The following is a 23,644-nucleotide window of genomic DNA, read 5'->3' as shown; positions in this document are numbered from 1 at the left end:
CGTGTGTATCTGTGTGTGTCTGTGTGTGTGCTTGACAGTGTAAATGTGGAGGTTGGAGGGCAACTTCGGAGAATCATTTCTCTCCATCCACTGTGGGGGTCTTGGGGATAAATTCAACTCCTAAGGTTTGTCACTTTACCAAGGATGCCAGCCAGACCTTGCCTCATTTATTTGTTTGTTTGTTTGTTCGTTCGTTTATTTATTTATTTATTGTGTGTGTGTGTGTGTTTTCTTTTTTTCCTCTGAGTAACATCTCTGGCCGTCCTGGAACTCACTCACTCTGTAGACTAGGCTGACCTTGAACTCACAGAGATCCGCCTGCCTCTGCCTCTAGAGTGTTGGGATTAAAGGCGTGCGCCACCATCGCCTGGGTGCCCTTCATATAGTATTCAAGGGAAAAGACACTTTGGGAATCTATGGATAAAACTGAGTGCGACTGTCAATTCTTCTTTGTGCATGCATAACTTTTCAGGGTAATGAAATGGGACAATTTTCTCAAAATGAGCGATCTCGTTAACAAGTCAAGGTTGAACCTGTCTGCGATTTAACGTTCCCACCTTCCTCTAAAGCAAGCAATGGTTGTCTCAGCTTGGGGTGGGGGCGTGGAAGAGGGAGGAAGTGTGTGGCTATCACACGTGCTTACCTTTCTTGCAGTTTCCGGAGTTTCTCGGGGTCTGTCTTTAGCTCTGTGGCCCCCTTTTCGTCCATGACATCAGAGACTCTAAAGGTGGCCTCATGATCATTTTGATTCGGAAAATCAGACACCGCAAAGAAAGTAAACGGTATGTTCTCTTGCAGGGACCCAGGCGTGTAGAAGTGGCCTTGTAAGTGTCTTCTTGCAGAAGAGCTGGGAGAATTCCCCAAGGTCACGCCGCTTTGAGGGTTTGATAGCTCTCCTGCCAATAGTGGAGACTCCTGAGCTTGGCTTGTTGAAGCCGTCTCCTCTGCTCCGCCGATGTCATCACTGTGGTTTTCAGCAGTGGCCAGTGGATTCCTATTTCTGATCGGTGAGAGTGGCCGGCGTACGTTGAACCTTAGGTTTTCCTCCATATCTGAACTGGGGACTAGAAGAGACGACATGGACAAGCTTGCTGGGATATCATTTATGAGAGCAGAATGCAGCAGTGACCCGTGAGTGTTGTAAGACGTACTCACGGATGGTCTGGGAACTGTGGGTCTCCCAGAGAGTAAGCAGTCGAATGAATTCCTAGAACCACTTAAGTAATTTTGCCAGTCTCTCTCATAATGGGGAACCGTAGGCCTATCTTCCATAGGACAGTCACTGGATCCATCTTCGGCGCTGTCTCGGATGACGTCATTAGATTTGGCGTCCCCTAAAGGAGTAGTCAGGGCGTCTTCCTGGTCTCCACTGGGGTTCTCTTCCTCCAACTCCCCACGTAGCCTGCTAGCTTGAAGCATCCTTTGCTCAGCAGAAGGCGGCTTTGCTGTTAGCTCCGTGGTTCTGCTTTTTCCTGGAGATCCAGGAATGGTCTCTCCCCATTTCGCAAAATTTCCCCTGAGATTTTCAGCGTTTTCCTCAACATTTCTATTTTGAGTGGCTGATGTCCCAAGAAATCGGCTTCTCTTATGGCTGGGCGGAGACCGCATCCGAACCAGCAGAAGCTCCTCTTCCATGCGGGTTTCTTCTTCCGTGTCATAGTTTTCTTGTTCATTGTTTAGTGATAAAGCCGAGTAGAAATCTTCATCGTGGAACCTGAATGGCACCCTTCTTGGTCCCCCCACGGTGGTGGGTAGGAGTGGAGGTCCCAAGGGCTCATTCGGCACTTGGGAACCATTCATGGGCTGGAAGGTCTGTGAGAGGACAGCGTGGGGCTCGTTCTGAGGTCGCACACTTGGGTCTCCTTTTCTCTGTCTCTCGAGGGACCTCCCAGCTGTTCTCACAAGCTCTGAGGACGAGGCTAAGTTTCTGCTCTCTCGAGATGGCCTCTTTAGCTTGGTCTCATTTGCATGCATCAGGTTGTCGTGTTGGACGATTGGATCTGTGTTGAGAAGAGACAAATTCTGTTAAAGGTATATAGAAGTATGTAGACTATGCCAAGCATGATCATCTACCAACGGCAACCACAACAGGAAAAGCCCTGGAAAAATCTGTGCAGAGCCAGGGCAGGAGGTACAGAAGCCTGGGAGGAAAACTTTGTGGTAGGTTTCTCTTTACTGTCCTGGGTTTTCCTTTCTGAGGCTCATACCTGCAGTACTTATACTGTGAGTTCATGTGGGTGTGGATTCACACTTGTGCGTTCACGTGTGTGTGGGTTCGCACCTGCGGCACTCACACCTGTGAGTTCATGTGTGTGTGTGAGTTCGCACCTGTGGCACTCATGCCTGTGAGTTCACGTGTGAGTTTGCACCTGCGGCACTCACACCTGTGAGTTCACGTGTGTGGGGGTTTACATCTGTGGCACGCAGAATGTGGTTCAGGAGAAGAGGTAACCATGAAGCCACAGATTGTGCAGGAGCTTCAGGAAGACTGGTCCAGCTCCAGCCAGCTCAGCCCAGGGGAGCTGACCTCTGTATTTAACAAAAAGGAAAACCAGCAGTGTGGGAGTGACTTACATAAATCCCACTGGTCCTTCCTCATCCAAATCAACCCCACAAATAATATTATGACATCCCCATTTCACACTTTTCAAACACTCTGGGAGACAGGGAAGAAGGCTCTCAAAGCTAGTGCCTGGGTATGCGATGACTGTGATCAAGTTCACTATTTAGTGTAAAAAAAAGTTATAAATCTCCCAAGAAATTAGTATCTCTTCTTTGCCATTAGCCTCTAGAACATCTGACTGCCAGAGAATCCCTACCTTCGGATTTCAGGGTGTGACAAGATGGAGAAAGAAGGGATTGGTGAAGGAAGGGTCCAGCAAGTCCGTTTCTATGGGTGAGATGCTGACTCACACTTAGCTCTGGCTGTGGAACACTTGCCTCATGAGCATGAGACCCGAGATGGATCACAAGAACTCAAGTAGAATTGCCAGGGGCGGTGGCACTCACTTGTAATCCCAGCATTGGGGGTGGGATGAATTTGCTGGGAGAGAGACAGGAGGGTCCCTGGGACTCACTGGTCAACCAGACTAGCCTAACTGGTGAGCTCCAGGCCCTTGAGAGACTCTGTGTCTCAAGGGAGTTGGGTCATGTTCCCAACAATGGCACCTAATGTTGTCCTCTGGCCTACACACACACACACACACACACACACACACACACACACACACACACACACAGACCCTCCTCCACATACCTCTGCATACAGGCAAACACACACCCATTAATCGCTTTGTTTAATACTTGTTATTATTTAATAAGTGCTTCTCACCAAGTGGGCTGACTAATCAAACCATGCAGCCAATCTGCTCAGGAGAGAGACAGATACTGCAAGCACACCATGTTCCAACAGAGGGTACTAAGGTTAGGGGGAGGTCACATGACTTGCCCAAGTGCCGTGATATAGGTAGTGAGCATTTGAACCAAGGCCCGCTAGGGCTGCATTCTTTACCACTATCCTGGCCAATACCCTAAAAACCTTCCCCAGGCTTTGCAATTTACACACACACACACACACACACACACACACGCACGCACGCACTCACGCACGCACGCACGCACACACACACACACACACACACACACACACACACACAAACCGAGGACCAATGGGATCTATTGGGATACTTGCATGTGGTTAAGGGTTTTCCACCCCATGTGGGTAAAACATTGAAAGTGCTTTTGAGATTCCACTTCTTCTTACGCCCTGCTGGCACAGCTAACCCTCTGTGTCCCTCTCTGCTCCTCGGCAGATCTGATGAAGCTCTACTGTCCTTATCGCTTACTTCGCTGTTGAGTGGCCAGAATGCCACGGGGTCCCAAAGGTTCTTGATAACAGCTCTGCTGGGGAAAATGCAAATCCGCTGAGCAGCCGGCTTGGCTGAGGCCAAGTCAATACTGCTTTAATTGAGGGGCCTCGCAGGGAGCCGCAGCTCGCCTCTCTAATGTCCTGATACTCTGTAAGCTTCTTTTATTGTTAGCTGCGTGGGACACTCAGCGACACAGTGCGAATCTTTACTCATCAGCCCTTCCAGAAATCAGTTAAACTGTCCTACTGGGTCCCTCGTGGGGTTTATAAACCCCAGCAAGAGATGTGTCAACAATTCAAGGATGCTCTAAGTATTTGGCTGTGTCTGAACAGAAGAAGAGCTTGGATACCCAATCTACTAGGCACTGGGCTGATCCTGTTTGGGGAACTAATGCTGTCTACAGTACAGCCAACTGAATTCTGGTGCAAGCATGTGTGCTTGTGTGTGCTTGTATGTGCGCACGCGTGCATGGAGGCTAGCGGACAGCTTTAGGTGTTGTCTATATTTTTTTTGTTTTTGTTTTTGTGGGTTTTTTTTTTTTGTTTTTTGTTTTTTGAGGCAGAGTCTCTCACTTGCCTTGGAGTTCACCAGGTAGGTTAAGTGGTCAGTGAGCTCCAGGGATCAGTGGATCCCGACTTCCCCAGCCCCGGGGTTAACAGTGTATGCCACCACACCTTCCCCCCACCCCATGTGTTCTTGGGATTGAACTCAGGTCATATAGTTGCATATAGTGGCAAACGCTTTCCAAATTACACCCCCACGTCCTGTTTCTTAAAGAAGAAAAGAAAAGCAAAGCCAAGGCGTGGGATCCGATTGGTCATTTCACATTTTGAATTTGAGAAGGACCTCCAAAATTAGCAAGCAGTGCTGTGCCCGAGCCTCCTCTCTCTCAATATGCCCATCTCTAAGATGGCGAGGATTTGCCCTGGAGCCAAGAGCCGACTGAGCTCAGTCTTGCGATGGGGGAGAAATCAGCTGGGCCGCTGGAAACTCACAGAAACCCTGAGATCATTTCACGGACGCTGCTGAGCTGTCATGGTGTGACACAGGTCCCTGGGACACAAGTCTCAGCCCAGACACTCCTCCTCGTCACAGTCTCCCTCATCTTTGAAATTCAACCAGAGCTGCACATAAGTGTGCGCATGTGTGTACGTGTGTGTGTGCATGTGTGTGCGTGTGTGTACATGCCTGTGTGTTTTCCCTAAAGGTGTCAGACTGTGCCATTCTATATTTATACTATTTTAACCCTTTTGTGTGTGTGTGTGTGTGTGTGTGTGTGCGTGCGCGTGTTCGTGTGTCTGAATGTGTATATATCAAAGAGGGAGTAGACTTCAGTAGCTGTGGGCCGAGAATACTCAATTGGTATGCCACGGATGTGCTATTCATAGCCCTGGCCTCAGCCTCCTAGCTGCTGGATGCTTCTCAGAGGTCCTGCCTTGGCTCCAGCTGTGAACTGAGTGCCTGCTGCCTCCAGGAGGTCCAGGTTCATTGAAGTGAGACTGGAGGGTGTGTTTGGCCTAGGACTCTGCCTTTGGTCTTAAACTTCCCTGTGGGCGGCACCAGTGCTGCCCTGAATTCTAACGATATGCCTTTTACTTTTTCCTTTCCCCTTTGGGTTATAAATGTGGTCCTTGCCTATTGGAGAAAACCCTGGAACTACAGAAGATCAAGTGGTCCAAGGCTCCCATAACTCAGGTGCTGGACTTTGGGGGATGGGCTGCAAACGCCCCAGGTTACTCACCCCCCCCCCACACACACACAGTCACCCTGCGGCTCAGGGTTTGGACATGGAGTAAAGTACTTGAGATGGAAACACGTGTGTTGTGGTTTACCGCAGGCCTCAAAACTCATTTTGTATTTCTCCTCCCATCCCCACCAGCTTCCTGAAGACGTGAACTTGTAACCCTTATCTGGAGGCACTGTAAAAATAGCAAAGGTGGCTCATTGTTGAAAATCAAGTGTATGTCCTACTTTCTTTCCTTAAACATCTTGTTGTTGCTAGTTTTCAAGAATACTATCATAATTACAGGGGAAGGGTACACTGCATGAATATGTCATAATGCCTTCAACTTTTCTTCTGCTGTGCGTATATGCATATGCTGGATGTGTGTGTGTGTGTTATATGTGGACATATATGTATTGTGGTAGTTTGAATGTATTTGGCCCCCATACTCTTATATGGAGTGGAACTATTAGGAGGTGTGGCTTTGTTGGCATGGGTATGAGCTTGTGGGAGGACATGTGTCACTGTGGGGTGGGCTTTGAGGCTTCATGTACTCAGGATACTGCCCAGTGTGTCAGATGATTTCCTGTTGCCTGCAAGACTCTCAGCTCCAGCACCACCTCTGTCTGCATGCTGTCATGTTCCCTGCCATGATGATAATTGTCTGAACCTCTGAAACTGTAAGCGAGCCCCCTCAATTAAATGCGTCTTTATAAGAATTGCCATGGTCATGGTGTCTCTTCACAGCAATAGTAAACCCTAAGACACACATATATTTGGACATATATGGATATATGTAAATCTGTGGTAATATATGCACATCTATCTATCTATCTATCTATCTATCTATCTATCTATCTATCTTTGTGTGTATGTGTGTGCGCACATGTGCACGAGCGTGCATGTGTGTGGAACCCAGAGGTCGATGTCCCGTATCTTCCTCAATTGGCTCTCAGCCTTATTTATTAAAAACAGGGTCTCTGGTGGTTAAATGAGAATGGCCTCCGTAGGCTCGCATATCTGAATGTTTGGTCCCCAGTTGCTGGACTGTTTAGGAAAGACTAGGAGGTGTGGCCTTGTCGGAGAGGTGTGTCCCTCCAGGCCCAGTCTCTCTTTTTCTGCCCTGTGCTGCTGGATAAGATGCAAGCTCTCAGCCCCTGTGCCAGCACCATGCCTACCTGCCTGCTGCCACGCTCCCCACCGTGATGGTCATGGACTCACCCTCCAAAACTGTAAGCAAGGCCCTGAGTAAATGCTTTTTTATTCACTGAGCCATCTCTCCAGTCCCTGAATGCTTTCTTTTATAAGTTTCCATGCTCATGGTGTCTCATCACAGAAAAGAACAGTAACTGGGATCTCATTGATTCAGCTAGACTAGGTGGCCAGGAACCTGATTTCTGCCATCCCCCACCCCCAGCACTGAGATCACAGATTGATGCCTCTACACCTAGATTTTTATGTGGGTTCTGAGGGATAGAACTCAGGTCTTCAAGTTTGCAAAAATGAGCACTTTACCATATTCTCACACGCACACACACACACACACACACACACACACACACACATTTTCTTTGCTTGTTTTGAGACTTTGTACCACAGATCAGATCACACTGTGGTGAACAATCTTGCTCACTAATTATGGACAACATGTCTATTATTATTATTATTATTATTATTATTATTATTATTATTATTATTATTATTAATGACATGAGAATAGAATTGCCAGGTTGGAAGGTATGAACCTTCCAGAGGCTTTTGACACTTGTTGCCAAATTCCTTTGCAGACAGTTTACTCCACACTGCCCTGCATCTCTGTCATAGCAGGGTAACAAGCCATCTGGTTCACCAGCATCTGTGCCCAGGAAGGCTTAGTATTGCTTACCTGCCAGTATCAACTATTATTCTAGGACCCTAGCCAGTCTGGTAGGCTGCATTTAACCCACAGGTGAACTTATTTATTGAGGCTGCACTTACATGTAGTTTATAGTGAACCCATGTGAAACTGTCTGCTATGCCCTTCCCCCTTTTCATTATGTGTTCACATGGGGATTTTTTTTTTAAAACTTGATTTCTCAGGGCTTCTTCTATGTAGCATCTTGATCACTCCTGTCCCAAACCTTGCCCCAAGATGGCTCAAGTTACTGGCTCAAACTCCAGTTTATGTAAGAATATGAGAAAAGGAACTAGGGAGGCACCATAACTGAGGATTGATAAGGAGCCTTGCTATAATAGAAAGCTGGAACAAATCCCCTGTGGACCCCACATAAAGGAAGACACACCCTGGGTATTGGCGGAGGTTTGTATAAACTCTATGCTTCATGCACAGAGAACCGTATGTTTCAAATCATATCTCAAGTTCGCTGACATTGACAATGGCCATGGGGAGAGGGCAGGTAGAGCTAGCGGTCACTTTCTGCCCTCTAGATGCCACATCCACCACCAACCCCCCCCCCCCCCGGTGTTCGACACTTGTCTGTTTTATTTCACATTGTCACTCTAACAATGCAGTAAAGTAGGCTTTGTCACCCTGATTTTAAGATGAGAGAGCGGGAGTTTGGAGGGGCTATGTGACCACCCAGGACCCCAGTGTTAGGAGGACGGGGGTGAGGTGGGGTGAGGGGGGAGTTAGAGTTTTAGACTGGCCGTCTGCTCTAGGGCATATGCCCCTCCCTCCTGGAGGCCCTGTCACTGGGTCCCTGGGGATGTGTCACCTTTCCAGGCTCATCTATACTCTGGCTGCTCCTAGTACCAAGTCATCCAAGCATCCCTAGGTTCTTCTGTAAGTGTTCATCACTATGTTTAAACGCATCTCATTTAAATAGGAAGGCTGCTGTATTTGGTCAATAACAAGGTGTAATGCTCATGATTTTTCTCATGGAAGGGGGCACTGCTGCAGGAGAGGATGGCAGGGTCAGTTGACTGCATGGTATGGGCCTTTGATGCCAGCTCAGGCCTGAAATTCGGAGAGGAAGGCTCCACTCAGCTACTGCTTTGAAATGAAGCCGACTTTCATTTTGAAGTTATTTCTTTCACATTAAAAGATCTGGCTGCGGTGGTTGCCCTGGATCATAAGCGGAAAGCTCCTCGAGGAAGGTGACCAGCCTGCCACCCACGGACATCAGTCTTCGCCTCCCAATGGATGCGTGGGCACGATAGCCAGGTAGGACCTCCCCAGAACTGCGGACTGGGTGTGCGCCTCCCCCCAGCCCTGAGTCCACTCAAAACCATGCTGTCTTTCTCATGGCGTAATGGGAAAAATAAATAAATAAAAGATCGACTCCTCCCACTCCTTTTCCTACCGGCATCTCTCGGAGAAAATAATTAGGTGCTATTTTATTAGACAGTAGTTTACTTTTTAAACCTTTCAAGGATTTCACTTAAAGGCAGCTCTCTAGCAGAGAGGGCTGAAAGTCACGGAAATCCACAGCAGCCACAGGCCTTACCTGCTCCCAGGAGTGCCGGCGCCTTTGCTGACAGGTGCGGCTTCTGTCTGCTCCTCTCCCCAGATGTTCTCGGGCTGTGCATTTCCGGGCTGACCGTCAGTCTCCCCAGGTTTGGCCTCCTCTTCCTGGACAAAATCTTTGGTGCCTGTGCCGCTGAAAGGTGCAAAAGCTGTTCAATAATTGTGTCTATGTTTTCAATAGGAAAACACTTTCTGTATAAAAATAGTCATCAAGGAAGACAGAAGGTGGTGTGTATGTGGGGGTGGGGGTGGGGAGTTAAAAGCAGTGCGAGCCAAGAGGCCAGAGAAGAGAGGGGCTTGAACTCTAGCTTGACCCCTTTGTACCCATGAAGGGTGGGCACATCTCTCCAAGCCTCAGTTTTCCTACCCACAAGATGGAGATGGTATGACTACTTCGCAAGGCTTCATAAGCACCTCGATTCCTGGGGGCGAGGGTGGGATAGGAGTGGGGGTGGGGCGGGGCAAGGGATCTTTCACCGTTAAAAACATATGTACGAGTACGTGCTTTTGTGGCACCCATGGAGGCCAGAAGAAGGTGTCAGATGCCCTGGAATGGGTGGTTGTGATGTGGCTGCTGGGAACCGAACTTGTGTCTTCTGGGAGATCATCAAGTGCCCTTAAAGCTGAGCCGTCTCTCTGGCCCCACTTGCCTTTTGCTGTAATTCCTCCCTCCGTATCCATAGGTGATGCTGCTGCTAAGTAGGCTCTTGGGGTACACAATGTGATTCTCCCCCAGTACTCATAGAGTATGAATCATAACATATTTTGTACCTGTGCACCTCTATCCATGGGTTGTCTATTAGCAGCAAACGGCCTGTAAGAAGGTCCCAAGGACCTGGAAACGTCTTTTTCCTTGCACATGGCCACCCACCGCCATGGAAGACACTAATCACCGTGCACCAAGTTCCCAGCGAGCCCTTTCTCATAATTCTCGTTTGGAACCAGGCTTCTAATTGGCATGGATAGTGTCGAGTTTCTTCGCATGTATCCGGCATCAGTGCCCGCGGATGTGGGGAGAGTTTCTTATTTTCCAAGCATCTCTACAAGTTCTTGGGTTCGCATGGCAGTTAAATCACATCGACGCTACACCCCAAGAGAACCATTCAGGCTCATCCCATCCCCCTTTGGAAGATTCAGACATTCCATGTAGTCAACACAGGGCTGAGGCTGGGACAAACCCCTGCCTAGTGTGCAAGAGCCCAGGCTTTCTTGGCACGTGAAGAAAACTGGCTTTACGTTCCTGAGTATAGTCTGTGGTTATGTGAATAGTTTCCACCCAGACTCAAGAAGACATGGAGTTCTCTCTGGCATCCTGTGAAACTCGGTTTAATCCAGCAAGCAAGCTCACTTGCTTCTTACCGGCCCCAGGAAAAGGTGGCAGTGGGTCCTGGGCTTTAGGACAGAGGGCCGTGCCCCTTGGGGAACTCACTGGAAGAAGAGCTGATGGTGGCACAGGTCAGCTTAGGGTAAATTGAGGCTGTGGCTGGAGCTAGAGCAGGGGAGTAGAAGCTCTCTAGAAATGAGTGTGTCCCTTGAAGAGCGTGGGGTGTGTTGAGACATGATTTTCCTGAGGGGGGCAGGGGAAGGTGGCAGGAGGGAGAATCTGTGCCTGTGGTAAAGTTTCTCTGCATCCAGAGTTGCGTTGGTCGAAGCCAGAGGATTCTGTCACCAGAGGCCTCGTCTCTCATCTCAGTCTTCAGAGACCACCTCCCAGCTCATACAGGCAGGAACTGTATTTTTTTAAACTGTATTTATTATTGTGTGTGAGTACATGTGTGCGTGTGAGAGAGAGGGGTGTATGTGTGCAGTGGGGATGTGGAGGTCAGAGGGCAGCTTCATGCAATCAGTCCTCTCCTTCTCCTTCTGCCTTTACGTGGGTTTTGGGCTCACACTGTCAGGTTCCAACGCAAGCGTTTTACCCACCGAGCCATCTCTCCAGACCGAGGAAGAGACAGAAATGAAAGAAGGGGAAGGCCTGGGGCTCACGCCAAGTCCAGTAAGTTAGGACTTGGTCCAATGCTCTTAGAGAGATTTCACTCTGATAGTCAGCAGGAGAGTCAGCCCTCTGCCACAAGCCAGGAGGTAGAATGTCACAGCCCTGACACCCACTCTGCCCCCGTCCACATGGATACAGGGAGAGAGTGTCCTCCCACAGGGCCTTTGCTCCCCAGGAAGCACCAACCTGATAATCCCAGGTCTGGTTCTATGTCCACAGGCGCTTCCGCTCCAGAGCCCTTAAATAAGTCATCTCTAATATTTAAATATTGCAGACTTCCTTAATTTTCTCTTCTCTCTCAATAGACTGTAAATTCCTTAAGGAAGCCAGTCTCTTAGCCAGCCTGCGTGCTTCACACTGCTGACCAAGACTAATGATAATTGCCTAGAAGGATTGGCAGGGCTTAAGATGACTCAGCCCAAAACTACGGGGAACTTTAAATTTAGAATTCATTTTAAAACTAAAGCACTCATGCGATCTAAAAGTCCTTCTTGGTGTTCGGAAATCTGCTTTCTTTATTCAAGGCTCCAGGTCGTGTATGTGGTTTCCCAAGCTATTACTATTTTTCCTCGAATTCCCAGTAAACTAAAGTAAAGAAGCTGAGCATCTGGGGCTGGAGAGATGGCTCAGTGGTTAAGGGTACTGATTGCTCTTGCAGAGGACCCAGGTCTGGCTTCCAGCACCTTCTCCACCCTGGCCTCCACCACAGAACCTCACAACCATGTCTAACTCCAGTTCCAGGGATCAACACCTGTAGAAGGAACGGCGGGGCTGTGTCCCGCCACCCGGCTAGCTTTATCCAAAATAATTATACAGAAACTGTATTCTTTTAAAACACTGCCTGGCCCATAGTTTCAGCCTCTTATTGGCTAATTTTCATATCTTGCTTTAACCCATATTTAGTAATCTGTGTAGCACCACGAGGTGTGGCTTACCAGGAGAGATCTTAACCTGCGTCCATCTCGGAGAGGAGAAGCATGGAGACTCACTATGGCGACTGCCTGAAGCGTCTCCCCAACTCTTTCCCAGAATTCTGTTCTGTCTACTCCGCCTACCTAATTTTCTGTTCTCTTAAAGGGCCAAGGCAGTTTTCTTTATTAATTAACCAATGAAAGTAACATAGACAGATAACTCTCCTCCATCAAACACCCTCTTCCAACCCTTGTGGGTACATGCACACAGATGATGTCAGGAACTCTGACACACGTGCACATGTGCATGCATGTACACACACATGCACACAGAACTGAGCATCTAGAGATTATTTTACTAGGCCTATTGGTGGAAAACCCACCACTGTTTGTAGAGTCAGAACCCACCCACCCCCTTTGGCAATTTGACCCTCAGGTTCTGCAGCTGTAAAATGGGATTCATCTTCTTTTGTTAGGTTACTGTAACAATTAGCAATACTATACATACATGGGCTGATCAGGTATCTGGTGCCTATTGGCTATTGAAAATGGCAGGTGCTTCATTCACAGAGCATATAGTACCACTAATAGTGGAAGACTGGGAGTCATTGCCGCAAGAACGCTGAAACTCTTGGCTACTGAGCTTTAGCGTGTGAATAATTTATTCAGCAGCTCATGTTCCTTGTTCTTGTTCCTCTTGTTGGTTCTTTCCCACAAGGCTTCTTTTAAAAAAAATAAAAATCCAAAAGGCAAACAGAAACTCCTTTTATTATAATTTGTTCAACAAATACCTCTGCGTCTCGGCTATAGGATAATTTGAGGGTTCACAAGGATGAGTAAGACATTCCAGTCACGAGCTTCGTGGCTATGATCTAATATGGCTGCACCCTAGACCTCTGCCTTGCAGTGCCCTTGAGATTCAGAAGAAAGCAAATTCATGGGAGATATTTTCTCTGCCACATGTACAGTCAGTCACAAAGGAGGTGACCTCAACGACACTGTTTATAGACATAGATGTAAGAGTTCCAGGTGCCATGTAGACCGGGTTCTTAAACCTTTCATCTGTTTGAACAGTCTTCTGGGGTCTTTCTATGATGGGACCTTAGCATGGCAGAGTCATATATTAATCATGAAGGACATCTAAGCCATAGCTCTCCTGGGAGACAGGCCCTTCACCTGGCGGCAAAGAGGAGAGTTTGTTTTCCAGGTAACTAAAAAGCTAGTCTGCCAGTGGATCTAGGAAACACATAGCTTGTTCTGGACAGCACACCGCCCATGCCTTCTTCCAGTATCTGAGCATCCAGAAGCCCAGAAACCAAGCAGCTGTTTTGATAAAAGGCATCTGCCTCCGTTCTTTTGATACAGCCATGGAACTGTCATTGGTAACAGTTCAAAATTAGATCAGGAAAGGTTAAAAAAAAAAAGCGGAAATCTCATAGTTATACAGGACGTTGACAACTGAGAACCAAGTCCACTCAGCTGTCAGTGTCGGGTTCATGCGCATTATAGCTGCCCCGTTCCTCATGTCACCCGCTATATATACAGACACAGTGCTTGACAGGCACATGGAATATGCAAACAGAGAGGAAAATATATCCCTGAGCCGCTCTCTCCCAACTACTACCTTGACTACTATCCCTGGTGCACGAGAGAGGCCAGGATTCCACCATGAGATGCCTCTCTGGAAGCTTCTTTTTCCCTTTGGGCCATGGGAAGAATTACAGCTTTGCTGCAAGAGCCAGCGTTGCCTGGGTTTAATAGGCAGCTTTCTATACAGCATAAATAATAGGTCGCGTCTATTTGCTTGTTTGAGTGTGTTAGAAGTGTATGTTGTCTCATATACCCAGAGGAGATCTTAATTAAAGCCTAATTATGCACCATAAATATGTTTTATTTTGGAAGTCAGGAGGTGGGAGTTTTCGATTTTAGGAAATGCAAAGCCTAATAAGTAGGCAGGAGAGGGAACTGCAAATACCAACTGCGCCCTCTAATCTGTCCCTCCTCGCCCACGTGGTCCTGGCTGGATCTCTCTGTCTCAGGGTGTGTGCTTTCAGAACCACCGGCCTGGTGTCACCCTTGTCACCGGCCAAGGCTATGGCCAGACCCAGAAGAGCCTGCCGGGTTTGTGATGGTGATGTCCCAAGTAGTGTACGACACAAGAGTTCAGAAATCAGAGGCATCTCCAGAGATGACGGGATTTTATTGGTCATTCGCTCCTTTATGGCTAGGAGACGCTCATCTCCGGGGGAAGGGGTGCCAGTCCTGTCTCCTCTTCCTGTTCCCTGACAGCTTCTGGTGTTGCTCTGGCCCTGCTCCTGTCCTCCTGCTTTCTGCTGTCCCCCTTTTCCCTGACTCTTCTGTGCTGTGTGCCTTGCCAGGGGTGACTTACCACATGAGGTAAATTTTACTGGGCCTTCTGGGGCCCGGTAGGCACAGCACAGGGGTCTCAGCTGGAGTCGGTTGGGAGACCGGGAAATAGCAGAGGGATGCCGGAGACCCAGGCAAGGGGCTCGGCGAGGCTGATGGCAGGCTGGTAAAGGTGGGGAAGACGGCAGGTGGGAGGGCAGGAGAAGGGCCCTGGGCCCCTTGGGAGACAGGCGGAACTAGCGGCAGGAGGAGGCAGCAGTAGCTGGCATTGGGCTGCAGGACGGGGGAGAAAGCAAATACGGAGCAGTAAGGGGAATATTCAACACAGAACAGGGGGTGCTCGCTGCTGTCACCTGCACAAAAGAGAAAGAGCAATCAGGAAGCAGCCTTCACGGGGAGAGGACATTTAAAAAAGTCTGTGAATGAATAAAAACTCCCCCAAAAAAGGTTCTTTGGAGGATGGGAGTGTTGTGTCTGGGTGCCGCAGGTGTGAGTGGACTTGGCTCCTGCCCAGGAGGCATCTTGCTCAGGTCTGAGTCAACAGCAGTGAGCTACTCAAAGTGGCATCACCTTCAAACTGTCTTCCAGGCAATAGCTTCATGCAGCCCTGGCAGATGCAGGGAAGTGCTTCCCAGGCCAGCGCCTCAGAACGTCCTGAGGTAGCCGCGTGGAAGCTTCGGCTGTGTTCTTATCGCCCACAGCCAGCCTAACGAGCTGTTCTGGCAGCCACAGATGGTGGTCTGCAGGGTCTCCCTTCCAGTAAGTTCTCTCCCTCCGGTTTTCCAGCTGCCCCCCTGGTAGGAGGCTGCAGATATGCCCTAACCTGGCCTTTCTACTGCGGAGGGTAAGCCGGGGAAAGGAGAAAGAAACAGAGAGATCCTGGTGGGCTCAAGGGGACGGAGAGGAACCCAGAGCATGGGGGGAAGGCAGGTGGGCCAGAGAGGCGTTCAAGGGAAATTAATGACTTGTTGATGAACCTTCCATTCTCACTGCCAACCTCCCCGGAGCAGAGTATGCATGCCTGATGGAGTCGGCAGGCATTCGGAGTGACTCCCTCACGCCTGCCACCAGCCAGCTAGGTCACCTTGAATCCATGGCTTAGAGTCTCTGAACCTGTTTCCTCATCTATAGTCTGAGGCAGATGGTTTCCGAGATCTGTAGCCTTGCTCCTCTCTAGACCAGGACTTAGAAACACAGTCGCAGCTTACCCAAACCCATGGGATCAGAAGCTGTAAGTTTTGGCATTTGGAAAGTAAGCCTGGGGGGGAGGATGCCTAAACCTTGGCCCTGAGACACCTTTGTGCACACTGCTCAGAACAGTACTGAACCTCACTCCCCAGATTCCAGTGCTGCTAGGGTTTGGATTGGAGCTCCTACAGGTTTAGAGTTTAGGATGGTGCTCCTGGGAGGCAGAGCCTTGTGGGAGGTCCTTTAGGTCATTGGGAATATGTTCTCAAAGGGAGACCATAGGACCTTGTCCCCTCCTCTTTTGCTTCCTGACCATGAGGCAGCCCTTTGTCCCCCAACAGCTACTCCTGCTGTGATACGTGACTTCACTGAAGGCCCCAAAGCAGGTCATATAATCTTGGGCTGGAACCTCTAAAACTAAGAGACAAATGAATTTTACAAACTTAAAAAAAAATCTATTTAGTGTGAGTCGGGGGGGGGAGAATGCGTGTGTGTGTGTGTGTGTGTGTGTGTGTGTGTGTGTGTGTGTGTGTGATTGAACTCAGGTCATCAGGCTTGGTGACAAGTGCTCTTACCCCACTGAGCCATCTCACAAGTAAATATTTTCAAAGTCAGCTGCCTCACAATGATGGGAAGCTAAGAGTTGGGACCTGGGAGAAGCATCTCCCCAGTGACCTAGAGCCCGACAGTGCTGTGAAATGCCGCAGCTAAGATCAGTTCCGATTCTAAACTGAACGGTGAAAACTGCAGCCATCTGACAGAAAACATTACCTACGGGGGGTGGGGGGCTCAATCCAGAGGACACTCAAGAGTGTCCTGCTAGACAGGATCCATGTACACACTGCCTATCCTAAAGGTCTGATGGAGCAGTTTGTAATTCTCTCGGTTTTCTCTACGTGTGGTTATTTTCTAGTCTTCTTTAGCTGTCCTCTGTCACTGCTGTTATTGCAAATTTCAATACCACTTGCTCCCCGAAGGTCCTTGGGGTCCTTCTGGCAGTGGACAGCGCTCTCATTACACGCAGACATCCAGAGGCTTCCTGGCCTTTCCACTGGCCTGTCCAATGTTTCCCTGAGGGGTAGCTAGCACCCAGGGACTTAACCCCCCTCTCTTTGCTAAAGTAGGCAATACTGCAACTCCATCTTACGGATGAGGATACTGAGTTCAGGGAGGTTGTCAGCTTAACATTTGTAAGGCTCCAAAGCAGAGCTGGCATTTTGAGCCATGACGTCATATAATCACCAATAATGGGCTGAAAATTATGATGCTCTCTATAAAGCCAGGAGGATTCATTTATATTGTTTTTGTTTTTTCTGGCTGGGATAGACAGCTTGGAAAGTCATCGGGCGTCAGCTGGACTTGCTGAGAAACCCATTAACCGTGGCCTTTCTGAGAAAATCTTCAAGTGCGTTTACTTGCAAGGCAAATGATGAAGATTTAGGATTTGCCCTGAGACTCGTCCTCCACACTGCTCTTTGAATAAACATTTCCTAATCCAAAAGCAACCACAGCTATTTCGGACTTTTATCTTTTAAAACCTGAATTCACTGCTTTCGCTGAGTTTTACAAGAACGGGCCTTTGAGATAAGCCGTGATAAGGCCACCGGGGTCTTGCTCCTCCTACCAATCTGAGCCTGGTAATAACTACACATCGAACTTAATAATAAGTGAGGAGCATTTCCGAACACTTGGCTTTGTTGTAAAGGGCAGGATTTTGGAAGCAGGCTCCCAGGACTGTATCCAGATCCATTTTCCTGGAACCTAACTGGAGGCGGCTCTGCTTGAGCGCCAGGTGAAAGCGGCAGGAGAGGGCTGGGAGGCTGCCTAAGGCCTGGCTCTGGGGTAGAGAGCCGCAGGACTCCAGGCGCCGTGACCCTCATCACAGTGACCTCTGGATGCCTTTCTGTGTCCTGGGAAGGAGACTCAACTCCTTTCCCAGCCAGGAGCAAACAGGTCTTGGAAACCCCAGTGTCCGCATGGAGCCTGCACCCTGTGCTTCCCACTGGGGTCTGCTGATTGCTCCGGGTCTCATGGAATTCCAAACCGCTATGCAACCCTGCCAGGTTTATTTCCCATTCTACGCCAGAGTTCACCTTGAAGATCTTTTGAATCCATTGTATGTCAGACCTGGCTGTGTCTTGACATGCTGCCTAAACTTTTCATGTCTTCTGAGAGATAGTCGCTATCTCTGGCTGGGGAAGCAATGTCTGATTAGCTGGCTTTTCCTATTGGTGTTCAGAATGCAGTACAGGTGTACATGAGAGATTAACGTTTTTCTTTCAGACTTACCTATTTTTATGTGTATGCGTGTTTTGCCTGCATGTACATATGTGCACCGTGCTCATGCCTGCTGCCTAGAGAGGCCAGCAGGCGGCCCTGGCGCTCTGGGACTGGAGAGTTATGGATGGTTGTGAGCACAGCATAGGCACTGGCTTTGGAACTCAGGTCTTCTGCAAGAGTAACATGTGCTTTAACCACCGAGCCCCCTCTACAGTCCCCTGTGAGTGTCTGAGCACACATCTCCAATTTTTGTGAAGAAAATAAGTGTGTATCACTGAGTCTACATTTTTATCCAGCAGACAGATCCTGTTGTCATCTCTGTCCCTCCATTTCACAGGTGACAAAACTGAGGAACAGAGCAATTCCAAAAAGACACAAATGGGGCCCTGGTGAGAGTCCAAGCGTTGGGTCTGCAAAGCACTGTCCCATAAGCTGCAGTTGCCACCATCCTGAGAGGGCTGAAGAGGAACACTGGGGTCAGCTTGTCCACAAACAGCTGTGGAGCACAGAGCTCAACCCTGCACCCTCCCCAGGACAGACAGACTGTGCGGAGCAGTGGGAGCATCTTCCCAGAGAGGGCCTAGGTTCTCGATCGCCGTGCCCGGGTTTCCAGGCGCAGATGACACCCAGCGAGACTCTGTGATACAGGCTGTCTGCCCACAGAGTTAGGGTAAAGCAAGTCCCGCTCTCAAGCATGTTTTTCACCTGGGAAAGGCTGGTGTAACACGACATTGAAGGAAGGCTAACCTGGGAGGCAGATGTCCCAAAGGGGGTTCACCCTGTCCCCAGCTTCTGTGTTGCTTAAGTCTCATGTGGAAGTTAGTTTCAGTGACATAATGTCAATTTTGGTTCACCCCCGAATCTTGAGAAATATGAAGCAAGACACTGGATGCTGCTTGCGAATTAGATCAGAGTCCAGATAATTCAGGTACCAAATCCTCTTTTCTGTCATAGCAAGTATTTATCTGAATTAAACTGTGTTCTGTGACCATCCTCAGCTCCCAAGCTTTCCTCAGCCAACTCAGTTTAAATCTGAAGGCTTTCACTTTGCTAATCAGGCTAATTCAGCCTCCTGAGTTCTGAGGTTACAGATGTGTTTGCTGCAGCCGGTCTTAGCTTCTTTCTCCACTGCTGTTCCTCCCTTCTAACCTGGGGCCTCGGGTATGGTAGGCAAGCACTGTGCCGCTGGGGCTATACTCAGCTTGCTGTGCCCTCTCAGCCTCTACAGCACTGATATCAACCTCCAGGACCACTGTGCTGACTGGGCAGCCGGCCCCATCCAGCTCCTAGCTCTATGGGTCTTGAGTGCTACCTGGAACATAACAGGATGATAGAGATAGTGGCTGGAAAACGTGTTTTGCTACAAATCCCATCTCCCGTGTGCTGAAAAAGCCACCCTTCTGCCAACATGGATCTCTTGCCTAAACCTTGGTGCTCTTCAACGTGATAATTCTTCAAGTTTGATGTTTTATAGAATGGAAAGTGAATTCATTCCCTGTTTGTCATTGTTTCGAGTTCCTCACGGAGCTTGCTCAGTCTGAAAAACATCTGTATTGCTAGTCAGACAAACTGAGCCGCGGAGTGGACCTCAGAGGTTCATTTTGAGGACTCTTCTCCATGGCAGACAGGACATCAGCTACCAGGTTTCAGTGAGAAGGCTAAATATCACATCGAAAGGACGGAGTTGCGTGATTTGTGCTTAGCCTTAGCGCAGAGTGATCAAAACCCAGCCTCAACTCAACACAGTGCTTGCTGGGTGACCTCATCTATTCTATACTGGCCTTAACGTAGTTGGATTACAAGCCTAATCCCTACTAGAAGTCTTTCAAACACTCCCCCACCCCCTGCCACCATGATGAAAGGAGGAGCAGAAGCTGGCGCTTTGCCCGAGAGGACAACAGTTTAGAAGTCAATTTGGTCTTGACTTCATTAAAACAAGAAAATGTGGGTGGTTCATCTGAGTGAAAGGTGCCGTTTTCTGAAAATGCATTCCGATTTAAGCAGACAGTGGCTGCATGACAGCGGCTATTTAGGGTTAGGGAGAAACTGCGATTGGGGTTTCAACAAATCACATGGTGCTTGCTGTTTACGAATTCTTCAGCAGTCAGTCTGGCTCCTTTCCCAGGAGGCAGACCTTCCCGCCTAGCTACCCCAATGTATGTGTGGTTCCCAGAGGACACGGGTTTGTGCCACAGATGTGGGCTTTGATGGGACGGGCCGAGCCTGAGGCATTCTAAACTTTCCATCAATGTTAGCTTCTTGCTGGATACTATGAATCTCTCCTGCTCAAGAAGAAGCCTGTCTTAGCTTCAAAGGCAGCCTGAGAGTGAGTTATTTACCAAATCACACAAAAGGGGGATTTATCAAGTTCTCCCTGAGAGGACTTCCCGGGACTGGAGGACTTTATTACTCTCGCTCTCAGCTGTAAATTATGTCACTCAGATGCTTTTGAAAGCTCCTCTTGGCCGAGTCATAAAACTTGATACCTGGGGCCAAACGCCTTTATCTACCCCTCCTCAGAACTGTGACCAAGATGAAAAGGAGGCATTTGTTAGGAGTGGCACAGGAAGTGGAGAATTGGGCCTGAAGATATGGAGGCATATTATACTGTGAGATTCATTTTGTCGTTTGCACAGGGCCATTGGCCTTCCAGACCTAAACTGGCCACTTGGCAAGCCCTAGGGTCAGTCAATTAATTCCACCTGCCCGCAGTGAACATTAAGGCTGGGATGCTGGATGTGGATTTCAATAAGGAAGCCACTCACCTGGGGAGGGTTTGCTGGGGCTCGCTTTCTCTGGCTTCTTTGGAGTCATGGTACTTTTGTGTTTCTGCTTGACTGAAATTTGGTCGATGGCTGGAAGTCTGGGCTCGCACTTAGCCGTAGGTAGTTTGGTAGATGATCTGGGTTCACTTAGACAATCCTCCTCACTGGAACTCTGTGGAAAATGGAAGATGTGTGAGTCTCAGAGGCTGGGGCGTCACCTTCGCTAAGCACAGAGGCAGGAGAGGCAGGAGAGGCAGTGGGGCCTCCAGCAGCAAGCAGCTCAGAGCCTCTTGTTGGGTTTTATCACTCAGCGCCATCTGTGGTCAGGGAAGTTTCGATGGGCAGGGAGGACCAGCTTTGACAAAACAGCAACATATTGAAGAGACTGCACTTCTGAGTCTGCTGTGGGGCATCTATGACAGAATACGTTTCTGACCCTTAAGTAATTTGATGACCATTAAATAGCTCATGCTTAAAGCCATAGAGAAAGGAGGCACTTTTAAAGTGTTTGCTCTTTGAGATTTGAACTGTTTGGAGGACGGGTGAAGGAAAATGTCCCTTATGCTAATTCATGTGCTTGACAATGAAAAGGAAATTTAGATTATGTAGTTCATACTGATTGAGTCAGATCTCAGTTTCAATATTCTAAATTATTGCACAAGAGGGATGAATCTCCTAAGAAGTTCCTTCCTCTCTGTCTTCTAAAAAAGCAGACAGTATAAATCCACATGAGGACAAGTCACAATTCCTACAGTGTCAAAGCATCTCAACCCAGGCGTACAGATGCGATAAAAATTATCCAAGCATTCAACAGTTTTACACTTTGCCACACTTTTCCCTATCAAAGAAATGATGCAAACAATATAAATGCTAGTCAAGACCCTGCCTCCAAGTGTGATTTAAGTACAGCCTTGTGGCTTCAGGTCCTGGCTCTGGCATGTTTTGCGAGGCCATTCCTTTTGCCACAAGCAAAATCCTAAGGGCTTTTCCCACCTTTGGGTCTCGGGAGGGTCTCCTGCATGGCACATTAGCCCAGCATGAGAAACCTCTCTGAAAATGTGGTCTTTTACAGGGAGGCAATGCCAAATTAACACCCCTGGCACCTCCCCAACTGTCGCAATTGGTATTGATCTTGCTCCTCGGTCTTGCTGACAGTTGTGGCATTTTCATTTTAGTGGCTCCTGACTCAGGAAAATACGCTGAATAGCTCTGAATTATTGGGTGCAACGTAAGACAAATGGAACTCTTAAAAAAATAAAAGATCTCCACTTGACAGTCTTCCGGGCAGAAGTCTATATATCCACAGGTGGACAAACCATTATTTTCCATGAGGACAAATCTTATTTTTAAATTTAGGTTTTGGCTACAGCTTTCAAACAAATAATTATTGTCGCTCCATCCGTTTTCAGAAAACAGACCACCCTCAGATAAAGGGACAGCCAGAGGAGGAGACAATGGATCTGCTCTTCTCCTCTCCACTCTCAGTTCTGGGACTTAATAGAAATCTTTGAAAAGGATTCTTGAAATGTCAAAGATGAATCATGAGGTCATTTCTGAGCATGAGATGAGCTCTCTATTCTCAGCAAAGTGGGTGTTTGGCAAACTTGAATTCTGATGTTGGAGGCTGTGGTTATGATTGGGTGATGGAAGCCGGAGTCATGGGTTTAGATTCCCACAAGAGTAGCAGGGAGCCAGGGACAGATTTTTCTTCCCCAGACAGCCTGTGAGCTGAGTAGTCCCCTCACAGGGGGCCTTATACTTTAGCCCACACATCTCCAGCCTGCAGCAAAGCACCCACTGCTCCAGCTAAGACACCCTCAGCCAGGCTGCACTGCCTTGCTTGCCCCAGGCACAGGGACTGGGAGGACATGGTAAAGGCTCTTTATGGGGTGGCTGTTCCGCTTGTTTAACCACCGTTCTTTAGAAGCACTGACCAAGTTTGACCAATTAACCTGTCAAAGAGGACTGAGCCCCTGGGAGCGGAGTGCATCCTTCTCTGGCTTCTGGTCATCTTTACTACCAGGTGGACATCGTTCTCAGCAGTCCAGAAACCAGCGCCTTGGGAGGGGGGGGTGTTGTTTGAAAACAGAAGGGTCCAATAGCAGGCCTGCGGTACTCCTGGGCATGACGACAGGCCTTTCCCTCGCGTCTCAATGAGCAATCTCAAACCTGTCACTTCAGCATTTAAATATTTATTTTTTAATCTTTTTGGTCTTTGCTATGTTCCCTCAGACCCTTAACTACTCTCACCTGGCTCCTGTCATGAAAATCCAATTGCCGTCAGGAGGGCAAGGATCATCCTTCCAGAGAGAGTGTGAGAGTCTATAGGAACTCATTCTGGCACTAATGTATGGCATTTAAAACGCCCAACATGAGGCTTGTGGGCGGCGGGTCTGGTTCTGACGGTTAGTAACCACCGACACGGGGCAGGTCTATTGTAGCTTGTTGGTTATTATTATTCTCTCATTCTTCAGACGTCCTCCTCTGTGACCACCACCTACACTCGGTGTTTCCTCATGACCCATGGGATGAGACGCAATGCATACACCACTTACGATGACACTGCATTCCCGTCCCTGCGTCCTGTGTCAGCTCTTATGCTTTGTCATTCACTTTCTGCCACTTTCAAAATTAGCGACTGGACCTTTGTTACCCAGTGAAACCGAAGCCAAACATCCCAGTGCAAGCAATCCTATTGGACGGATGCCTCTCAATCTGGGACGTGTGAACAGAGGGCGGGGGTCGTCTTCTGCGGTACTCTGGTGTCGTCTACAGACCATAGAATATATGATTGTCATGCTAGCCAGCCGAGAGTCATGCAGCCTTAAGAAAATATGGCCTAAGTTTTTTTCCAGATAGCAAAGCTCTAATGGCAAATATTTAGCAATGTCTGGAGATTCATCAAATCAACCCTAACGATTTTTTTTTTAATGTCAAGTGGAGTTCAGAACTGTCTTTTCCTGTTATAATCTTGAAATTTACAGTTTCCATTTCTTCTCCATATGCTCCGAAGTTGAAATGTCACATGACAGTGGAAGCAGCTGTATTCTTTGGGAAGCAGAAAACCAGCTCTGTCTTT

General features: G+C 48.4%; 1 protein-coding gene across 1 annotated transcript in view; it reads right to left on the bottom strand.

Annotated features, from left to right (window-relative positions):
* Nucleotides 1–14,350: 14,350 nt before the first annotated feature.
* Marchf10 (membrane associated ring-CH-type finger 10) overlaps nucleotides 14,351–23,644 on the bottom strand; it is a 46,139-nt gene continuing 36,845 nt past the window's right edge. Inside the window, exons 3-4 of the mRNA XM_038328686.1 lie at nucleotides 20,566–20,737; nucleotides 14,351–14,685 (exon numbers count right to left, since the gene is read on the bottom strand). Of these exons, the coding sequence (XP_038184614.1) occupies nucleotides 14,351–14,685; nucleotides 20,566–20,737 (507 nt within the window). The remainder of the gene's footprint in view (nucleotides 14,686–20,565; nucleotides 20,738–23,644) is intronic.

Source organism: Arvicola amphibius, chromosome 4 (assembly GCF_903992535.2).
Source record: "Arvicola amphibius chromosome 4, mArvAmp1.2, whole genome shotgun sequence".
Classification (NCBI taxonomy): domain Eukaryota; kingdom Metazoa; phylum Chordata; class Mammalia; order Rodentia; family Cricetidae; genus Arvicola; species Arvicola amphibius.
Note: the sequence above shows the minus strand (reverse complement) of the source record. Positions and strands in the feature narration are given on the sequence as shown.